Raw genomic sequence first — 18,254 nt, 5'->3', positions numbered from 1 at the left:
CTTCATTGCTCCGCTATCATAGTTCTTTTCACATTGTCCCTTGTGGTGCTCTGACTTGTACCCCTGATTATCCCTCCTTCTCCTCCTAGCCTGAGAACTAACTCTCTGAGGACTGAGAAGGATCTTGTTCATCTTTGTATTCCCAAGGTCTGGTACATGGTAGTGATTATTACCACACCCATTTTCAGAGAAGGAATATTCTTACAAAAGACCACACTAAAGCAAAGATAAAAGAGTAAGAGCCAGGCAGTTGATAAGACTGAACTGCACCAGACACCTTGCTAAAACCAGCTATTGGAATGAAACACACAATTTATACTGGAGCTTCCTAACAACCAAGGTAAAAAGGGAAGCACGATGACTCGAGCCGCTTTCATTGTCTAGTAATAAGAAGGACATTGGGTTGCCTAGGTATAAACCTTATCTTACCCCTGAATATTAAAAAAAGGGGTGTATTGCAGGGATGTTTATCTCAAAGGTACTTTATGACAAAGAGGAGAATGCCATGCGTATAGGAGAAGCTCCATAAGTGTTGGTTAGCTTTAGAAGGGTCCGGCTCCCTGCTTGTGGGGAGAGCCCTTGCTGCGCCCACACCAGCCTCCCTCACCGTGTAGGTGTCTATCTTGAAGAGGGCTTTGGCCTCGGCACTGGTGTGGGCGTCAAAGCGATAGGTGATCTGGTTGATGTTGTCGATGGAGTAGGCCTGGACCCGCACAATCTCCGTGCCCAGGGCCAGGTTCTCCAAGATGGCGGCCTCATAGGACGCGTTGGAGAACTGCACGTCCTCATCCAGCTCGTTGAGCAGAGTGATATAGACGGTGCAGAAGCCCTGGTTGAAGGGCGGTGCCTGATCGGTGGCGGACACATTCATCAGGTAGCTGGTCTTGGTCTCATAGTCCAGGTAATCCACAGTGATGATAAGCCCTGTGCTCTCGTCAATCTCAAACTTCCCCTCTGCGCCGGACAGGATGCGGTAATTTATCAGGCCACCGTCCCCTGCAGGAGGACACAAGAGGTTGTGCAGTCCCAGGTGGGGGTGGGGCTTCCCTGTGACTTCCCAAGGTGTCCATAGCACATCCGATGCTGTCCCTGAGGGACAGGGTGAGGGGCCGTGGCTGGTCTACCCAGCATGCACTGCTCCCCATCTATGGCCTGAATTGTCCTAAGGGACACAACCGAGGACAGGGTCAAGGTCTCTGTGGATGGCAAGGCCCAGCACACACTGCTGACCTGCTCTGGGGACTCAACAGTCTGGGCAGGAGAGATATGCCTGAGTGATTTTGCTCCTGCGGCTTCATCATTTAAGCTCAAGTCCCTCCCTTGGGTATGTGGACAGAGAGGGTGGGGAAAAAAGGGATCTCTTGTAGTGAGTGTGTTGATTTAAAAAGTGTTTGGCTAACAAGGGCAGCATCCTCAGAGGTGACCAAGTCTTCATTTGGTCCCTCCGGGCATAGGTTTCCAGTGCCAGAGTCACCTCCCATTTCCCCAACTCCTTCACCCCAAATGCCTGGTTCTTAGAATATGTCCTTTAATCAGGAGCTAGAGCTGGAATTCCTTAGCCCAAGTCTATAGGCTTACAGGAGAATGGTCACTAAAACACCTAGGAAGTCCCAACCTTCCTTGAAATTGCTTTGCAAAACTCTGAATTGATGTGCGTTCTTCTGAGGAGGGACCCATAGTTTTTACTTGTTTCTCAAAGGAATTCCCGACCCAGAAAAGGACATGAACCCCCGGGCCACAGTGAGGCATGTGACCTGAACTGTACCAATGGGAGAGAAATTCAGCCCCTGAGAGTGCTCAGACCTATTTCTCCTTCTTCCCCATCCTGTGCCCCAGGTTGGCGGGGATGCTCACGGGGGCTGGACCGGGAGCCACCGGCACAGCTGATGAGAAGGAAGCACAGGAACTGGGAAGTAGGGGCAGCTCAGAGAGCCGCTGGGGGCAGGTACAGCAGACCCTCAGGAAAGAGCTCCTCTCTGGTCACATCTCTGGCCCAGACAGCCAGGCCTCATGAAGAGGGTCACAGTGACCGGCCACCTTCTCCTTCATTTTTCACTGCTCGCTGTGGCTATTTCTGGGGCTTGGGGCTCTCGGCAGGACACGGGTTCCCTTCAGGGCAGACTACTGTCCTGCAGAACGGGGCACAGTGCCTGTGAAAGCCTGTGTGTGCCAGGCCCGGGGCTGAGGCCGGTGGGAGGAACAGGCCTTGGCCAGCTTTCTGACATGCCTGTTTTACCCCTCCCAGCCCGGCCCAGCCTGGCCCCTCACCGAAGGCCAACTGGGAGCTGCCAGGTCCTTCGAAGACAAATTTGGACTTCACAAACTTGTGACCTCTCCTCTCTTCAGGTAGAGGTTGGGACTACTCTCCCTGACTCCAGCCCTCCTAGGCCTGAGCATCTGGTGAGGATGCCACCAAGACTGTCCTAGGAGCTGCTCCCTGGCCTGGATGCAGCTGAAACAGGGAGCCTGAGGGGCCCTGGGGATGACTGGCCCCCCAGGAGTAGGAGGGATCTAGCTGGGGAGGGTCACTCTGGGAACGAGACTCCCCTGCTGGCCTCACCAGTGTCTCGGTCTGTGGCTTTGACAACGATGACGGAAGTGCCAATGCCTGCTGTCTCCCGGAGAGCCAGGCGGCTGTACTGCTGCTGCGTGAAGACCGGGGCCTCGTCGTTGACATCCTCCACGTACACTATCACCTGTGGGAGCCGGCCCAGAGCGAGGCGGTCAGGCTGGGGGAGGCCAGGAAATCCCGGGGCTGGGGCCCTGGGCCTGCGCCCACTGTGAGCTGGCAGGAGAGGGCCTCTGGGCTGTCTGACTGCTTACACGCCCCCCTACCTTGCATAGTACGCGACACGTGGCAGGGGCTCACACATCATTTGTTAAGGAACGAAACTTACCTTGCTCTTGATTCTGCGACTAGCCCTGTGGGAACCTGTGACTAATTAGTGAATCTTGCGGGCCATCGAGTTTCTCAGTTATGAAACAGCAATTATCGATATAATAATTCACACCCCGTGTTGCTCCTAGGGCTGTTATGAAGACAAAATGAGCTTGGCCCTGCCAAAGTGCTTGAGAAGGTTCAAAGTGACCCCATTCAAACACCACAACGTGTCTGGGAGAACTGGCATGAAAATGTTCACCGCGACTGCAGCAGAGCGTGTCCCTGCCAGACCCCTGCAGATTCCCGGGCACCTCCCCTGGGCACTCTCACTGCCAGCACAGTGCCTATCCAGGCTGCCAGGACCCGCATGCCCAGGTCACCAGAGGTGCCCGGGCGTGATGTCCCTGGGGGCTGGCCTAGCCACGGACTGATGGGTGGGTGGTAGAGATCCCCCAGCTTCCTGGGCCCGACAGGGGCAGCTGCCGTGACTGTCTCCAGACTTCCCTGTGGGACCGAGTCGAAGTTCCCGCTGTGCCACTTTGCTGGCTGCCTTTCCTTGCTGGTCCCAGGGACCTTTCCCATTTTTCCTGGGGACACTTCCTATTAATCACTCTCATAGCAATCCTTGTATTGGGATTTGCTTCTGGGGACCCGGCCCAAGACAATGGCTGTTTCTGAACTGTGGAATTATGCATAATTTTCAGCACTGCTTATCAGCACTTCCTAATTTCTCTTTAATGACCATGTACATCTTGCATCACAAAAATAAAACCATTTTAAATATGTTTGAGGAGAGATGTCTATGGCTAGAGATCAGCAGCACCCCCTCCTTTTTGCCACTAGCCCCCCGCCCTCCACACACACACACACACACACACACACACACACAGACACACACGGGAGCATGGGAGGGTGTGGCCCAGCTACAGGCAGGACCTGGGCTTTGTTCAGAAGAACCGTGTGGTGGGGAGGGGAGTTACAGCCACTGAGTATCAACAGTATTGTTGCTCAAGGAGCTGTAGGGAGGCCCAGGGCTCATGCCTCTTTTCCCAGGGGGGAAACAGAGGCCCAGAGGTGGGGAGGGACCTGCCCGAGGCCTCACAGTAAGTGAGAGGGCTGGAAAGGGAGGGTGGGTTCTTCTGGTTCCCAGTCTACCAAAACTACTACTCCTCACATTGTGTTGGGGGTAAGCTGCCCCAGGACAGGAGGGGTGCCTTCCTGCCAGCCTGGCAGAGCCAGGGCCAGCAAACTTGCCGGCAGAGGGAGAGGGAGTGTGTGGGGCCGAGGCCAGGCAGCGATGTGCAAGGCAGACTGCACAGGTGGCCACAGCACTGACAGCGGGGCCGGGGCACAGGCTGTCTGAGAACGTGAAGATCGGTTTCTGACTGAAGGCAGCCGCTGGGATCAGCCCTGGCTTCCATTCTGGGTTTAGCTGGGAATTAGCTGGAGAGAAGCGAAGGGATACAAGCAGAAACCGTGGCCCGATGGGTAGAGAACTCCGGGGTGGGCGGGGCAGCAGAGGGAAGGGAGGGAGAGGCGTGTGCGGATCAAGTGTTCTCTGCTCCCCCGCTCCAGGGGTCCTGTGGCTGTGCTGTGTCGTATTTTCACGTCCAGACACCCAGAACCCACTATGCAAACTGGAGTGCCTGCCCCAGAGCACAGCTGTTCACAGGGCGGAACCTCCTCCTCTTGGCTTCCCCAAGAATTTGGCTGGGGAGATCCTGGGCGGGGTGGGTGTTGGGGGGAATATGCATGGATGATTTTCGGGAACCCGCTTTCCATAAACAGAAACTAATGGTCCATCTTTCAAAAACGGTGAGCCTTCTCCTTCCTGAGTCGGCTCGTCCAAATAGCCAAGTGCAAGGGTTCAGGGGAAAACAGGGCTAGTCTGACAAAATACAAAAAGTGGAGGGAGGGGGCCCAGAGCCTGAGTGTGGCCCCTCCTCCAGGAGGCTGGCTGCGTGCCACCTCCTCCTGTTGGTTTCAGCTTTGTTTTTAGCAGCAGGAACGGGGGGCAAATGGTGTGTGGTTTGCAAACCTGAGACACGCAGATGTACAGGAAACACACAGGTCTGCCAAATTCTTGCTGAACAGGAGGGCTCGGCTAGCAAGCTACTAGGCTCAGCCCTGCTTTCTGTCCCGTGCTGTGCCCTCCACCAGGGACAGGACAGGAAATGTGCATGCGTGTGTGAGGGGCATGCGCGTGTGCAGGTGCATGCGCGCACCTGAAACATGCATGGGGATCTTCGATCTCTGCGAGGACTTGTTGACTCCGTGCTCTCTGGCCCTTCCACCTGGGCTGTCCCTGGTCTATGCAGCGGGAACCGGAGGCTCCAGGTGGTCCCTGCAGACCACCTCTGCAGCTGCCGGGAAATGAACCCAGCGCAAAACTAAAGTCCCTGCATTGTCTTCAGAAAGGTCTCGGTGTTCCTGGGGCTCAGGGTGTGGGGGGTATGTGCTACAAGGGTCATCCAGCCCCCACCCCAGGGGCCTGCTCCCAAATTCCCACCTTACAAATGGCTCTGGGGGCTAAGGCAGCAATGGTGTCCATGTTCTGAAGAGCCCTGTGCAAAGCGGCCTAGGGCTGTGGCCATGAACACAGGCCTGAGCCGACTGCCTGGTGTGAAGACTGGCTCTGCCTTTACTGCTCTGTGACTCTGAACACACTGGCTGATCCCTTTTTTTTGCCTTAATCTACTCACCTCTAAAATGGGCATAATAACATTGCTTATTTCATAGGGCTGTTGAAAAGATTAAACGAGGTCAAGTATATGAAGTACTTAGAAAGGTGCCTGGGACATACTAAGTAGTGTGTGAGGGTTTATATGTCCTCAGGGTTCCTGGGGAGAGGAGCAGCAGGGGGTGGCCAGGAAGGCACGGCTCTGAGTACCCCACCCCTGCACCGATCTGCGGGCTGGCTTTGATCTGTTTCACACCATGCCTTGAGGTGCTGCATAGCATTTTGTTTAAGATTTGTGGCTTTAAAAGGTTTGCAGCCACAATGCTGAGACTCGGGCAGGAGCAGGCCTTGGAGAGAGGTGCTCACTGCTTCTGGAGGGTGGAGTAAGGTGGCCGCAAGGAGGGCTATGATTGGGCAGCTTGAGGCCTGGGAGCCAACCAGAGCTGTGCTGACATCGGCCACCCATGGCCTGAAGTTGGCCCCACAGAGAGCAGGCTCTGACTCGAGTTGATGGTGGGAATAAGCAACTCACAGTCATGCAGACTGTGAGACATGACTGTGAGACTCACAGTCATGCAGACACAGTGCGACCGAATGGGGCTGCCCTCGGGCATCCAGGTCACTGTGTTTTACCCTTGGTCACCAGGGCTCTGGAATTGTTCCAAGCAGCCCCAAGATGTAAAAACCCAAGGGGTCTGCCCAACTCAGCCATCTCCGCCTGTGCAGCTCTCACCTGGCGGGGCAGCCCTAAGGAGCTTCCTGTCCCATCTCTGACTGGGGCAGGGTTTTACAAGGCGGGGGCTGAGTCACCTGCTCCCCAGCACCCCTGTGAGTGTGATGGTGACCCCAGGCAGGCCTCTGCTCATTGTTTCCAGCCTGGGGGAAACAGCAGGTGGAGATGGGGCTGATAAGAAGAGCCTATTCTGCCTCACTCAGTTCTGGGTAAAAGTCCCTCCACCTGACTTTTCCCATCTCCCTCCTACTCTCCACCTCTGGGGTCTGACTCACTTTCCACCTGGTTTACGGGAAGCCGTGGTGAGCTGCTGAGTGTGCGGTGGGGGGGCGTGGCGGGGGGGGGGGTCCTCGAGAGGTTGTTGTAGTCATCTCCCTGCCGCTGGGCAGGGCAGTGCATGACCTGGCCCCGCCGCTGGGAATGTTTGTGTCTGTTTCTGACTTTTCAGGAAGATGAAGACTGATCTCATTTTAGCTGCCTGAGGGAGAGGCCCGAGGCTAGGGCGGGCAGAAAAGAATACATTTGAAGGGGCAGCGGGGATATGTGGGGAATATTTTCAGGGGGAAGAGTACTGATCTTGGACTCAAAAGACCCGGGCTCTGCGATCTATCACTAATGATTTTTCTGTGCCTCAGTTTCCTCATTTCTAAAATGAGGCTCTGCGATCTATCACTAATGATTTTTCTGTGCCTCAGTTTCCTCATTTCTAAAATGAAGTGGGCACACGTACATCTCTCAGATCACAGACATGAGACCTCTTGGCTCACCCCAGAGAGCGTGTGGGTTGGTATGGTAAGGATGCCTCATTTATCCAATCACTGACCCTCTTCCACATCTGGAGAAACTGAGGCTCAGGATACAATGACACATCCGAGACACCAGGCCAGCACCCCGAGCCCCAGGAGTCATTTGGAACCTAAATCAGTGGCAGCCTTGCTCTGCTGGGCCACCACTGGGAGACCGAGTCCAGCTATGGCCGTGGCCCAGCCCTGAGGTCAGCGCAGAAGGGGATGTGGGGCCTCACGATCTGATGACTAGCCACCCGAGAGCCACCCCAGTCTGCCCCCGGCCTCACCCTGACGGAGCTCCGCATGGGGCCCAGGTCATGGTTATAGGCCTCCACCATCAGCACATGGGATGAGTCCTGTTCCCGGTCCAAGGGCCGGGGCCCTCGCATCAGGAGCCCACTGCTGACATTGATCCGGAAGTGGTTGCCATAGTTACCTGTGTGGAGAGACAGATGAGATACATGGGCCCTGTCCTGGAGCAGGATCCTTGGGGGATGGTAGGGGTAAGGAAGGGGGACCCAGCCCCCAGAACCCCAGGGCTGACCCTGCCCAGAGGTCTCAGAAGCTCAGTTGAAGCCCACAATGGTAAGTAGGCCTCCCACGCTGCCCTGGCCTGGCTGGATTTGAGGGAGGGCATAGAAATTTACTCTGTACCCTCCTAAAGGGAAGCCTGGAGGACCCCTGACACCCCATACCCAGAGGTCTCAATGGACTCGATATTTCAGAGGGATCTGGGCGCTACAGAAAGAGGAGCCAATCCAAATTGTCTGTGGGTGGTGGAAGCCAGGATTTGGTGGGCCTGTTTGGGCTGGTCCGGCGTCCATTCCCAGGACTTATAGTGACAGCAACGTGGTTTTCCTCTGGGGATCCGCCCTCCACCGCTCTCAGTCCATGTGCTTTGTGACTCATTTTGGGAAGCTGGGGGCACTGCCCCAGTGTCCAAGGCAATAGCGATTGGTTAAGGGGTGGGCACATGACACATGTTGGGCCAATGACACCCAGTCTCTGGGGAGCTCGCTGCTGAAGGCTGCCCTGGTCCCCCAGGTCCCCCTCTGTTATGGTGATGTCCGACCGTGGGAGGGGAGGAACTCCAGGAGCAGAGCAATCAAGTGTGGCACCCAAACTTAACAGACGTCCAACATGGCGCGAGCGTGTGGAGAACGTCCCCGCTCCCTCCCTCTGGCCCGCCTGTGTGTACAGCACTTGGGGCCACCTTGGCTTCGCCTCCCAGACCCCTGGGAGCCTAGAGAAGCCCTGCCCAGGTGGAGGGCTGGCCCCTGCCACCCTGGGGCAGCCCACTCACCATGAAGGATGCGGTACCACACAAGCCCGAACTCGCCCTCATCGGCATCTGTGGCCTTTAGCTGAGGAAGAATGATATCAGGTAAGTCTTTGACTTCCACCCCACAGGAGAGAAGATGTTTTAGGAGTCCCTCTTCCTCCCTCCACACCTCCCCCAGCCTGTCCTGCCCACACCTGTGGTTTTCCACAGACGTCGAGCTATGGGATAGGAGAAGGACACGGCTGTCGTTCTCATCCCCCACGAGGTCTCCATGCTGCCCTGTCCATGGCAGGGGGCCTGCCAGCTCTGTTCTCTGACCTTCTCCAGGTGCGTGGGGAGGACGAGGAGAAGGTGGCTGATGGGCCCAGGCTTGACTAGGTTGGCTCATACCTCCACGGCTCCCTCCTTCAGCCAGGAACCTCACCTAGGGTGGTGGATTGTGTGGCTGCCTGACGGGGTGACCCTGGCCAGGCCAAACCTCTCTGGACCTTGGTTTTTATCATCTGAGGGAGAGGGGGCTGGATGAGATGACTCCTCGGTCATCTAATGGACTTTGGCCATCCATGGAAGGCTCCTATCCATTTGGGGCTGTGCAGAGAATACTTCTTTTGGGGCTGAGCGCTAAGAATAGGAGGAAGAAGCTAAATATCCCAACTAGGGCTCCAAAGGGGCGGGGCAGGCTCAGGTCTTGGGCGGAGCCACAACTTGCCCCTCTGTGTTGTATTTCTAGGAGCTTGGAGGTCCTTTATGGAGAAGCTGCTTAAGACTTAGGCTCCTAAGGAGGCAGCTTGTTGCCAGAGAAGCTCTGGTTCCTGGAAAGAAAGAAGGTTGGGGGAGGTGTCTGTGCATGTGTGTGGGTGTGGGTGTGGGCAGGGGTGTGGAGGGTGTGTGGGGTGTGGGCATGTGGGGTGCAGGGGTGTGTGGGTGGGGGTTAGGATGTGTGTGGGGGGGACATGGTGGTGGGTGGTGTACAGAGAGCGACTATCTGGAGGGGCTCCAAGGGCCCACCCAAACTGCAAGGAGCACAGCTTTGGCTGGCCCTCAGTGTTAGGCTTTCTGCCTGTGATCTCTTTGACTTTCGAAAATGCCTCTCACTCTTCACTTCTGTAGCCAACTTCAAAGGGAAAGTACTTTTCTGGGAAGTTGAGGGAGAAGCCTGGAAGGTGAAAGGCCCAGGGGCTCGGGAGGGGAGGAGGGGCCTCGAGGCCCATCTCTCTGCCTGTTCCCACCACAGGGAGCCCCTCTCCCTGGTAACCTGGAGGCTGGCAGACACTGAATAGGCCCGCTGGCTGCAGACCGTACCATTCACATGTCCAACGGGGGAAGGTGAGAGCCACAGGGCTGCAGAGGCATTGAAACCTTCCCCTGGGGTCCTCCCGGCGCCTCCGCCCCTCCAGAGGGCTCCAAGGAGACAGGCTGGAGTGAGGCCCTGGGGAGGCTCAGGCACACAGCTCCCCTCTCCTCTCCCAACCCAGTTGCCATCCCTACCCTCTGGGGTGTCCCCTCCCCCACAGCATAGCCCAAACTTCCAGACAAAGCCAGGGCTAGCAGGAGAGGGAAGGGACATGACCCATTCTGCCCAGCCTGGGTGACTGAGGGACACTGGGCACTGCAGAGCCCAGGGCAGGCTGGGGTCACAAGTGGCACCAGGGGCTCCTTGGGTCTCCTTTGGACAGCAAGAAGACCCTGCACCTGGCCCGGCACTGCGGAGGGCTGGCTCTGAGGTCAGTGCTTGGGGGACTGCAGGAGAAGGCCTGCTGAGGAGAGCGGGACAGACCCTTGCTGGGGTCATGGGGGTCACATGGGGGTGTGCTTGGCCCTGGGGGAGCCCTCTGCTTTTGCAGAGAGTGGGGGTCCTAATGAAGGGCAGTGGCTAGCCTGAGACCACACAGCAAGATGTGTCCTGCTCTATGGAGTCTGAGGCAAGAAAGAAGGTTCTAGACTAAGCTTACAGAGCTCTGTGCAGCGCAGGTCTTTCGAGGTGCCCTGGACTCCAGGAGTGTGGGAGAGACTTCACCTGCCCTTAAGGTGACTCCTAGCCTTGGTCTGGTGGAGGCCTCCCTTTCTGGACCAGGCAGGCCTGGCTCGTCAGAGGGGGCACCAAGGGGGCTGGCAGCTGGCCTGGTGAGTGCTCCAGGGATGGGGGCTTGCTGATCTCAAGCACTTTGGAATCTCTTGCTTCCAAGGGAATTACTCAGATGCTTATAGCCTCTTGGGTCTTTTTATTAAAGTGCTTCCCCAAGAACTGGTGCCAGGACCTACTTTGCTGGCCTGATAGGTCTGCAGACCTGTGTGACAGCCCTGAAATAACAGTGGGACTAGCAGGGTGGAGACTCCTCCTGCTCACTCTGCCCTTTGCTCACTCCCAGCCAAGCACAGCCCGGGGCAGAATGGAGGGGCAGCCAGTTTCCTTCCTACGGGAGACGGGAGACGGGAGACGGTGGTGGGCACACCCCATCCCCATCCCTCTCCCCACTCAGATTCAAGGAAGGGCCAGCCCACATACGGCTGCCTGGCCATGGTGCTCTCTAGGCGATGCCTACAAGGCGGAGGCCCTGGGCAGCTGGACGGCCATCAGAGTTTCCAGCTGGGAGCTGAGAGCTGGGAGGGGTCCTGTTCTGCCTGGAAATGCTGGGAGGAGTGGTGGTAGGGAGTGGGTGGGAGGTGGGGTGGGGTGCACTGGATGCCTTCAGTCTGCCAGGCACAGGGCAATGCCGTGGGCAGGAAGGAGGCTGGTGCAGGGAGCCCGGAGTTAGGTCCTGTGGCTGTTGGTGAGTGCCTGCGGTGGGGGTGGGGGTGCGAGTCGGGAGGGTGAACGTGGGGTGGCCCTGTCCGCTCCCTCCTGCCTACTGACATGCACTCTCAGCAGCCGCAGGTCCCCCGAGTGCAGGTGTGGACACGTGGCTGTGAGGTGGCCAAGGCTGCAACCTGGGGACAAAGGGGGACCCTCTAACCCCAATCTCACCAAAGTCTCCAAGATCAAAGAGAAATAAATGATTGTTCTTGGACCATCTTTGGGGGTTCCTGGCCTGTGTGTGTAGAAATCGAAGATCGCAAAGCTGGGTGTAGCCTGCTTATGGGTTTTGTTTGGCCGGCTCCAGTGTTTCATACATTTTAAAATCAATTCCCAATTGTTTGGAATCACATTTAGTTGGTCTTTGCAGTGTTTTCTCTCTCCCTCCCTGCCCCACCCCCACGCTCACGTTAACCCAAATTTGAATTAGTTGCCAACATTTAAACATCAGGAAAGTTTGCCTAAAAATGCAGGTTTCTGGCTTCTCTCGGAAAACTGGAAGAGCCAACTGCACTGGGCCTGCGGTCCAGCATCCTGTTGCCTGGCGGAAGCCCCCGCACCCTCTCGACAGCACCCCAGGCGGGCCTGCCCACTGCCCGCTGCCCGCTGCCCACTGCCCTCTTGGCTGGAGTGTTACCCACCAGCCTGGCTCTGTCTGCATTTTGGTTTGTGACCAAAAGCTCAGCTTCATCTACAAGGACCACCTGCCCTCCTCCCTCTAATGGGATGCTCTTAAGTGGTAACAGGGACTGGTGTTGTGTGGGGTTCGAGCCCCACCTTGTCAACTCCATTGTTTTCTGTGGGTTATTTTCCACCCATTCTCAGAGTGGCTCAGGGAGCTCTAGACAGGGGTGGGAACAGTGGCTTGCAAGGCTGTGGGGCCTGGAGTTGGCGAGCCTGGTTCCGGCTCACAGGTGCGCCCTTGGGCTTGGCCTGCCCTTATTTGGGTCTCAGATCCTCCCTTGTCACGGGAGCAGCTTGGACTGTCTTGGGAAGCACCAATAGGAATGTCCCTGGGACCAGGCAGGTAAAGCGAGGTATGCAGTGGGCCTGTGGGGAGTGTGGGGGCTGCGGGCCGGGGCGCCACTCAGCGGCAGCCAGCAGGGGCCAGACACAACTAGCCTCACGTTGCCGGTGTTGAAATTCTGCAATTTCAAGAGATGCCAGACATTCAAGTATTTATGTGAAAAATACTGCAAGAACCAAATGAAATGTGCTGGTGGGCCCCCGGGATTCCAGCCCTGGCATCAGGCACCGAATAATTGCCGGGGTCGCTGCCAGCTCTGGCACCCTGTAATCCGTGACTCATTCCTGTCACAGAGCAAGTTATTGATGGAGTTGGTCTTAGATCCCAGGCTTTCGGTTCTAAGACGATTGTAATTCATGAGAATTGATTTTTAAATGCCGGAAGGCATTGCCTTTCCAGTTCTTCCACTACAGGCAGGCAGGGAGATGGGGTAGAAAGGGGCCCCGAGTTTGGGCCCAGCTCCACTGATTTTCTGCTGTGTGACCTTAGACTTGTCACCTGTGTGGACCTCCCTGTTCTAAACTGTGCAATGGCTGTGATGCTCTCTGCTGCTAGTTCAGCAGTGCCCAGCCCCTACCCATGTCCCCTCCCCAGCCCTGGGTGCAGCTGATGTGCCTCTGAGCTTCTGTCCCATTCCTGTTGCAGGAACCATGAGCACAGGGGGCCCCAGCCCCCTCATGACTCCTGTCACTCCGGGGAGCCCCATGGAGGCAGCGGACCCCCTCCCCGTGCTCATTGCCTTGGCCTGCATCTTCTTCCTGCTGGCCTCCTGTCTGCTGTTCATGACCCTTTGCAAGCCAGCAGCGCTGGACCCAAGCCGCCAGGCTCGAGAGTGCATGCCCCACCACCCGGGGAGCCCCAGCGAGCCCCAGCTCCAGCTCTGGAAGCGCCTGGGCTCCCTGCGCCGCTCCCTGCACAGCTTTCGCCGTGGCCGGCCTGCACCTCGACGCTCCCTGCCAGACCACAATGACAGACCTGATTGGGACTGCACAGAATCTACCAAGATGTGACAGGCCATCCCCACCACCCAGGAGCTACCCTCGGAGCCTTATCCCTTGGACACAGCCTCGCACTACAGGCCGCAGGAAGACAGTGGCCCAGACATCCTGTGTGCCCAGGTTTACAGCCTTTCCCAGAGAAGGCCCTGCGTAGTACCTTGCTCTCTGCAGATCCCCTAGCTGCTGCCTGCTGAAAGACCACTGGACCAACTGAGGAGAACCTGCAGTCATCTGGACTGCTGGTCCAAGGCTCTGGAGAGTACAACCCAGGGCTCCCAGGGTTCCTTCCTGGCAACTGGGCACCAACCACCTCCAGGGAGGCCACCCCCATTCCCAACAGCCACGCCCACCCTCCAGGGTCAAACCCAGCTGGGATTTCAGTGCGAGTGACCAAGTGGCCAAAGGTTCCCTCCAGCCAAGTGAAAATGCAGCCCACACTGGGGACAAGGTACTGTCCTGCCCTCCGGGCCAACTCAGGGCCCACGGCTAAAGGGAACGCAGGGACTGCTCTCGGATCTCCTGTCAGCATCTGCCTGGTAATCCCTGGGAGCAGCCGGCACCCTCATGGTGGATCAGATGACTGGGAGCCTGCTGAGAGGAGGGTCCAGTGAGGCTCTCCATACTGAGTACCCAATAGCCACCCCAACTGTCCCCCTTCAATGCAGCACATCGGGATGGCTCAGGAAGAGGGGAGAACGGGTTAGGGAGCTCCCTGCAGAGGCCAGAGTGGCAGGGGGCTCTGCCAGCTCCTGAAGGTGAGGCATCGTGAGGACACGTCGTAGGGGCTCTGTGCCTCACGCAGGGAAGGTGGCAGCCTCCCCTTGGTGGGAAGGTCCAGGTTTCTGCAGGACAGCTGTGGGACTTCAAACCTGGACCACACTAGGTATTCCATCTTTTAGGCGATTGCTTCATTGACAGGCTACCTGTCAAAGCAATCCCATCGAGGGTGGGCTTCTTAGAAGCCCTGACTCTTAACTTCTCCTCGCAAAGCCAGGGCTCTATGCTGTGGTTGGGTCCCGCATCCGGAGAAGAGGCATAAGGGGTCTGACTTCTGGCCAGGGTCATCTGGTCGGGGGACTGCCCACCTCACCCCGCCATGACCCACGGTGCAGCTAGCCAGGTCTTCTCAGAGAGTGAGTTCTAGTTTACGACTCCCCAGCTCCAAACCACCACTGGCTCCCTAATGCCGGCAGGGTAAGGCCAGAGCGCCTCAGTCTGGTGTTCAGTGGCTTCTGGGAAACGGCTCTGAACCCTCTCTAGCCTTTTCTTGACCCAAGACACCAGGCACACAGAACTACCTGTCTTCCCCCGGCTGCGCCTCATGTTTCACAGAGCACCCCTCAGTGAAGCACTCTGCTCTCTATCTGAAAGTCACCTCCTGCTTGGAAGTGCCCTCCTCTTCACACCCCTGGGAGAAAGGACAGGGACCTCGTCCCTTTGGTGGTGTGGGTCAGCCTGTCTATCCAGGTCTTCTCCCTCCTAGGAGCCTGGGAGGCTGTGTCCAGCCCCTCACTCTGCTCCACCAGCTGGGGCACAGACCTAGGGGGCTCTGTTCACTGAGTGAAGGGAGGCCTAGCCTGGGTACGTCCCCACACCCCCAAGGCCTAAGGGGTGCTCTTCTCCCCTCAGACACCCCTCAAGAGAAGCTTTCTCTCCAAGCAGCCCTGTTGGAAAGCCCCCTGCCCTCCACCACGTACCCTCCTCCCGTGTCAGTACATCAGTACGCCAGTAGGTCAAAGAGTGAGTCCTGCTTGGACAGAAACTTACTTTCCAGAGGATCACTAGTGCCTGCATTTCTCCCTGAGAGACGGGGAGAACCAGGGCTGCCCCTTATTACTGGTGGGGCCTCGCATTTCAGTCTGAGGCATGTTGTGTAATAGAAACCACTTCTTTAGAAAGTGGGGCAGGCCTTCTCCCGATAGGCTGTTACCCCCTCCCTTCCAGCGCGTTTACCTCTTCGTGGTCCCCCTCCCCACATCCCGGGCCTCCCTGAGACATCCCAGGAGGAATTCCTCCTGTAGACAGTTGGCCCCTGGCCAAGTGCCCTGCTTGGCCCCCACTGTTCTCCTCCTGAGAGGAGGTTGGACTGGGGGGAGTTAGGTTGCTCTGAGGCCTGAAGGAGAAGGAAAGGCTGGGGTTGGGGAAGGGGGCTCTCAAAGGACTGGCCATACCCCCAGGTGTGTTCCCAGCTGGTCCTGGAGACCCAGCAGTGAGCCAGGGTGGCAGGTATTAGGCTGGGGGGAGGAGCTCCCCAAGCGCCCAGGGGTGGAGACCCACAGGGAGAGGGCCTCCTCCTTCCTCCTGCTGGAACCAGCCCCAGGCCCTTGCAAACCCCATGGTGTTCTGGCCTCTCGGTGCCTCTGGGAATCAGAACTCTGCTCTCATCCCACTCCCAGCCTCCCATGCCCAGAGTCCATCCACCCCAGCGGACAGGCCCAGATTTGCTGTGTTTGGCTCAGCCTCCTAGTTGGAAAACCTTGCAGCTGATGAAGAGAGCAATTCATTCCTGGCGTCCCTCCCCACCCAGCAACGAAGGCCCCCAGGCTCGGGGGAGGGCGCCGGGCCTCATTCTCAGGTCCCCACCACCCTCCCACTGAGTCCGCTCCCTTTCTTCTGGGGCCTGTTTACTTCCCAAGAGGGGAGTTTCGGCCAAGGGCCCTGTGAAAGCCGCTCTGTTCTGGGCCTGGCTGGACCCTGGCTCTCTCTACTCCTTTCTGGGAAAGTGTGACATCGCCATCTCCTCCCTGCTCTGAAAGGCTCATCTGGGTTGGGGACAAGAGGGGGGTTCGGGGAGGAAGGGAGAAGAGGGCGGCCAAGGCTTCTTTCTGTGTTTTTGGAGGAGGAGCCAGAGCCCTGTCCTTGACTGTGTAATCTTGGGTCCTACTCTCCCCAGGAGAAAGGAGGGGCCTGGGTGTCCTTCCCCCATAGCACTGGCCACTCCCAGAGTAGCAGCTGGACGCTCTCCTGCTTCCATGCCCCACCCCCGCCATGGTGCCACGGGGCCCCTGTGCTCAGGGCTGAGGGTGGCCCTGCCTGCCCCCGGCTCACCAGCCACCCCAGGGGGCCACGGCCCCCCTACCTGCACGATGCTGTGGCCCTCAGGGATGTCCTCAGGTACACTGGCTTCGTAGCTGCTCTGCAGAAAGATGGGCCGGTTGTCATTCACGTCCAGGACAGTGACGAACACGGTGGCAGTGCCAGTGCGCCGCTTGCCCACGGGGCCGTTGTCTGCGGGAGGTGATGGAGGGCGGGCCGTCAGCAGCTGCCTGAAGGGCCGAGTTCCTGGGCACGTGCCCCGCTCACCCCGGCCATAGCTTTTACAGGGGGCTCTTCCCCTTTTCAGACTAGGACTAACACTAACAATATCCGATAGGCCCCAGCTACTATTCTAGCTCACTCAGTCGCCCAGCAGCCTGTGAGGCAGGCGTTACTATAATTATTATCCCCATTTTAGAGGAGGGAACTGAGGCATGAAATGGGTTGGATGGTAATCCCCAAAGATACACCCATGTCAAATCTCTGGGAATTTGTGAATGTAAACTTATTGGGGGAAAGGGTCTTTGAAGATATAATTAATTTAGGATCTTGGGATGGTCCATCCTGGATTACTGGGGCCCTAAATGACAAGGGTGCTTATAGAAGAAAGATGGAGGGAGAGGGGACGAAGGAGAGGGCCACGTTAAGTTGGAGGCGGAGACTGGAGGCTGCGGCTACAAGCGGAAAACACTTAGAGCAACCGGGACCCAGCAGGGTCAACGCAGGGTTTTCCCTAGAGCCTTAGCAGGGAGTGTGGCACTTAATTTAACTCCCGGCCTCCAGGGCCAGGAGAGGATGAATTTCTGTTCTTTTGAGCCACAAGCAGCCTAGGAAACAGATTCAGGCACCGAGGTCACGAGCCCAGCTGCTGTTGGGACCTGGCGGGTCAGGTCTGTGGGCTCTCACCTGGGCCCGCCCACCTGCTGGGGCCACTGTCCTCTGCTCCAGTCCATGACGGGGAGGCAGAACACAGGCCCAGTGACACTAAGTCTGACTTCCCAAGAGAAGTGGAACACGAACGTACGAATAAAATCTGGTTTGTGGATGTTCACAACTATCATTCATTATGAGACACAGAGGCGGTCAAACGTGCTCCTGGGACAGTTCAGCCTGTGGACTTGCTGTGTCCAGGGTGGAGGGCCCTGTCTGAGTTTTCAAGCCTAAGATAGCCTGGGGCCTGCCTCTGCAGCACCCTGCAGGCCCCGCCCAGAGTGGGGGCGTGGCTCAGCCCCAGGGGCAGCTGTTGGGTCACCCTCCCTGGAGAGAGCAGCTGTGACCAGCACTGCAAGTCTAGGCGTGGGCTGTCACCCCAGGGAGGACCACAGGCAGCTGAGGACCGGCGGTGACTCTGTCCCCCGCCTCTTCCCCAGAGCACTGACCACACGCCAGGGTGCAGTGACCTATCCTGAGTCATCCTGTCCTCCTAAGCTCTAGTCGGCTTAGGTGGGACCAGCCTCCCACCACGATGGGGTCCTGCTTACTTGCCCCGGCCGGCAGGGACAGTGGGGGCTGGCAGGACATAGAAGGCCGAGCCTGAGCCCTGTGTTCCTGCTGGCCAGCGCTTGTCCTAGAGGCTGGACTCGGTGGGGATGATGTGTCTCCAGCGGGTGGTGTGGCTGCCCCGGGGGGGGGGGCGGGGGGGGAGGAGAGCAGGGCAGAGGGAAGACGCCTGTGGGCGGGGGAAGGCTGGGGAGGGACAGCGGCTGGAGAGAGCGAGGCACAGGGAGCACATCCGCTTTCCACCCAGAGCTCCCTGGGGACGTGGATCAGGGTACCTCTGAGGACCAGGGTCACCTGGGAGGTCTCACCACACCCCGCTTCCTGTCCAGAGCCTGAAGGGGCTCCTGCTGCCTGGAAACCAGAGACCAGGCTTCCTGGTCGACCTTAGGCCTCCATATACTGGCCCAGCCTGATCGCAGCCTCCCTTGCCCATATATACCCCACTACGGGGCGGCAAAGGACACACATGACTCTTTCCCACCCACAGGCCCTGGCATGGGCTGGCTTCTCTGCCTGAAATACCCTCCCCACTGCT

General features: G+C 57.8%; 2 protein-coding genes across 3 annotated transcripts in view; one reads left to right on the top strand and one right to left on the bottom strand.

Annotated features, from left to right (window-relative positions):
* Nucleotides 1–18,254, bottom strand: part of CDH23 (cadherin related 23) — a 427,421-nt gene that overhangs the window by 90,410 nt on the left and 318,757 nt on the right. Inside the window, exons 27-31 of the mRNA XM_037055825.1 lie at nt 16,263–16,411; nt 8,386–8,446; nt 7,370–7,518; nt 2,561–2,696; nt 608–996 (exon numbers count right to left, since the gene is read on the bottom strand). Of these exons, the coding sequence (XP_036911720.1) occupies nt 608–996; nt 2,561–2,696; nt 7,370–7,518; nt 8,386–8,446; nt 16,263–16,411 (884 nt within the window). The remainder of the gene's footprint in view (nt 1–607; nt 997–2,560; nt 2,697–7,369; nt 7,519–8,385; nt 8,447–16,262; nt 16,412–18,254) is intronic.
* CUNH10orf105 (chromosome unknown C10orf105 homolog) lies at nt 8,381–16,709 on the top strand. 2 transcript variants are annotated; one of them, XM_037055832.1, is made up of 2 exons: nt 8,381–8,466; nt 12,831–16,709. In XM_037055832.1, the coding sequence occupies exons 1-2, from the start codon at nt 8,457–8,459 to the stop codon at nt 13,193–13,195; spliced, it is 375 nt and encodes a 124-aa protein (XP_036911727.1). In that variant the 5' UTR covers nt 8,381–8,456; the 3' UTR covers nt 13,196–16,709. The 2 variants fall into 2 exon arrangements, with proteins under 2 accessions (XP_036911727.1, XP_036911728.1); XM_037055833.1 differs by lacking the exon at nt 8,381–8,466 and adding an exon at nt 9,802–10,088.

The sequence above is a fragment of the Sturnira hondurensis genome, unplaced genomic scaffold, assembly GCF_014824575.4.
Source record: "Sturnira hondurensis isolate 20B ecotype Veracruz unplaced genomic scaffold, ASM1482457v3 Scaffold0008761, whole genome shotgun sequence".
Taxonomy (NCBI): domain Eukaryota; kingdom Metazoa; phylum Chordata; class Mammalia; order Chiroptera; family Phyllostomidae; genus Sturnira; species Sturnira hondurensis.
Note: the sequence above shows the minus strand (reverse complement) of the source record. Positions and strands in the feature narration are given on the sequence as shown.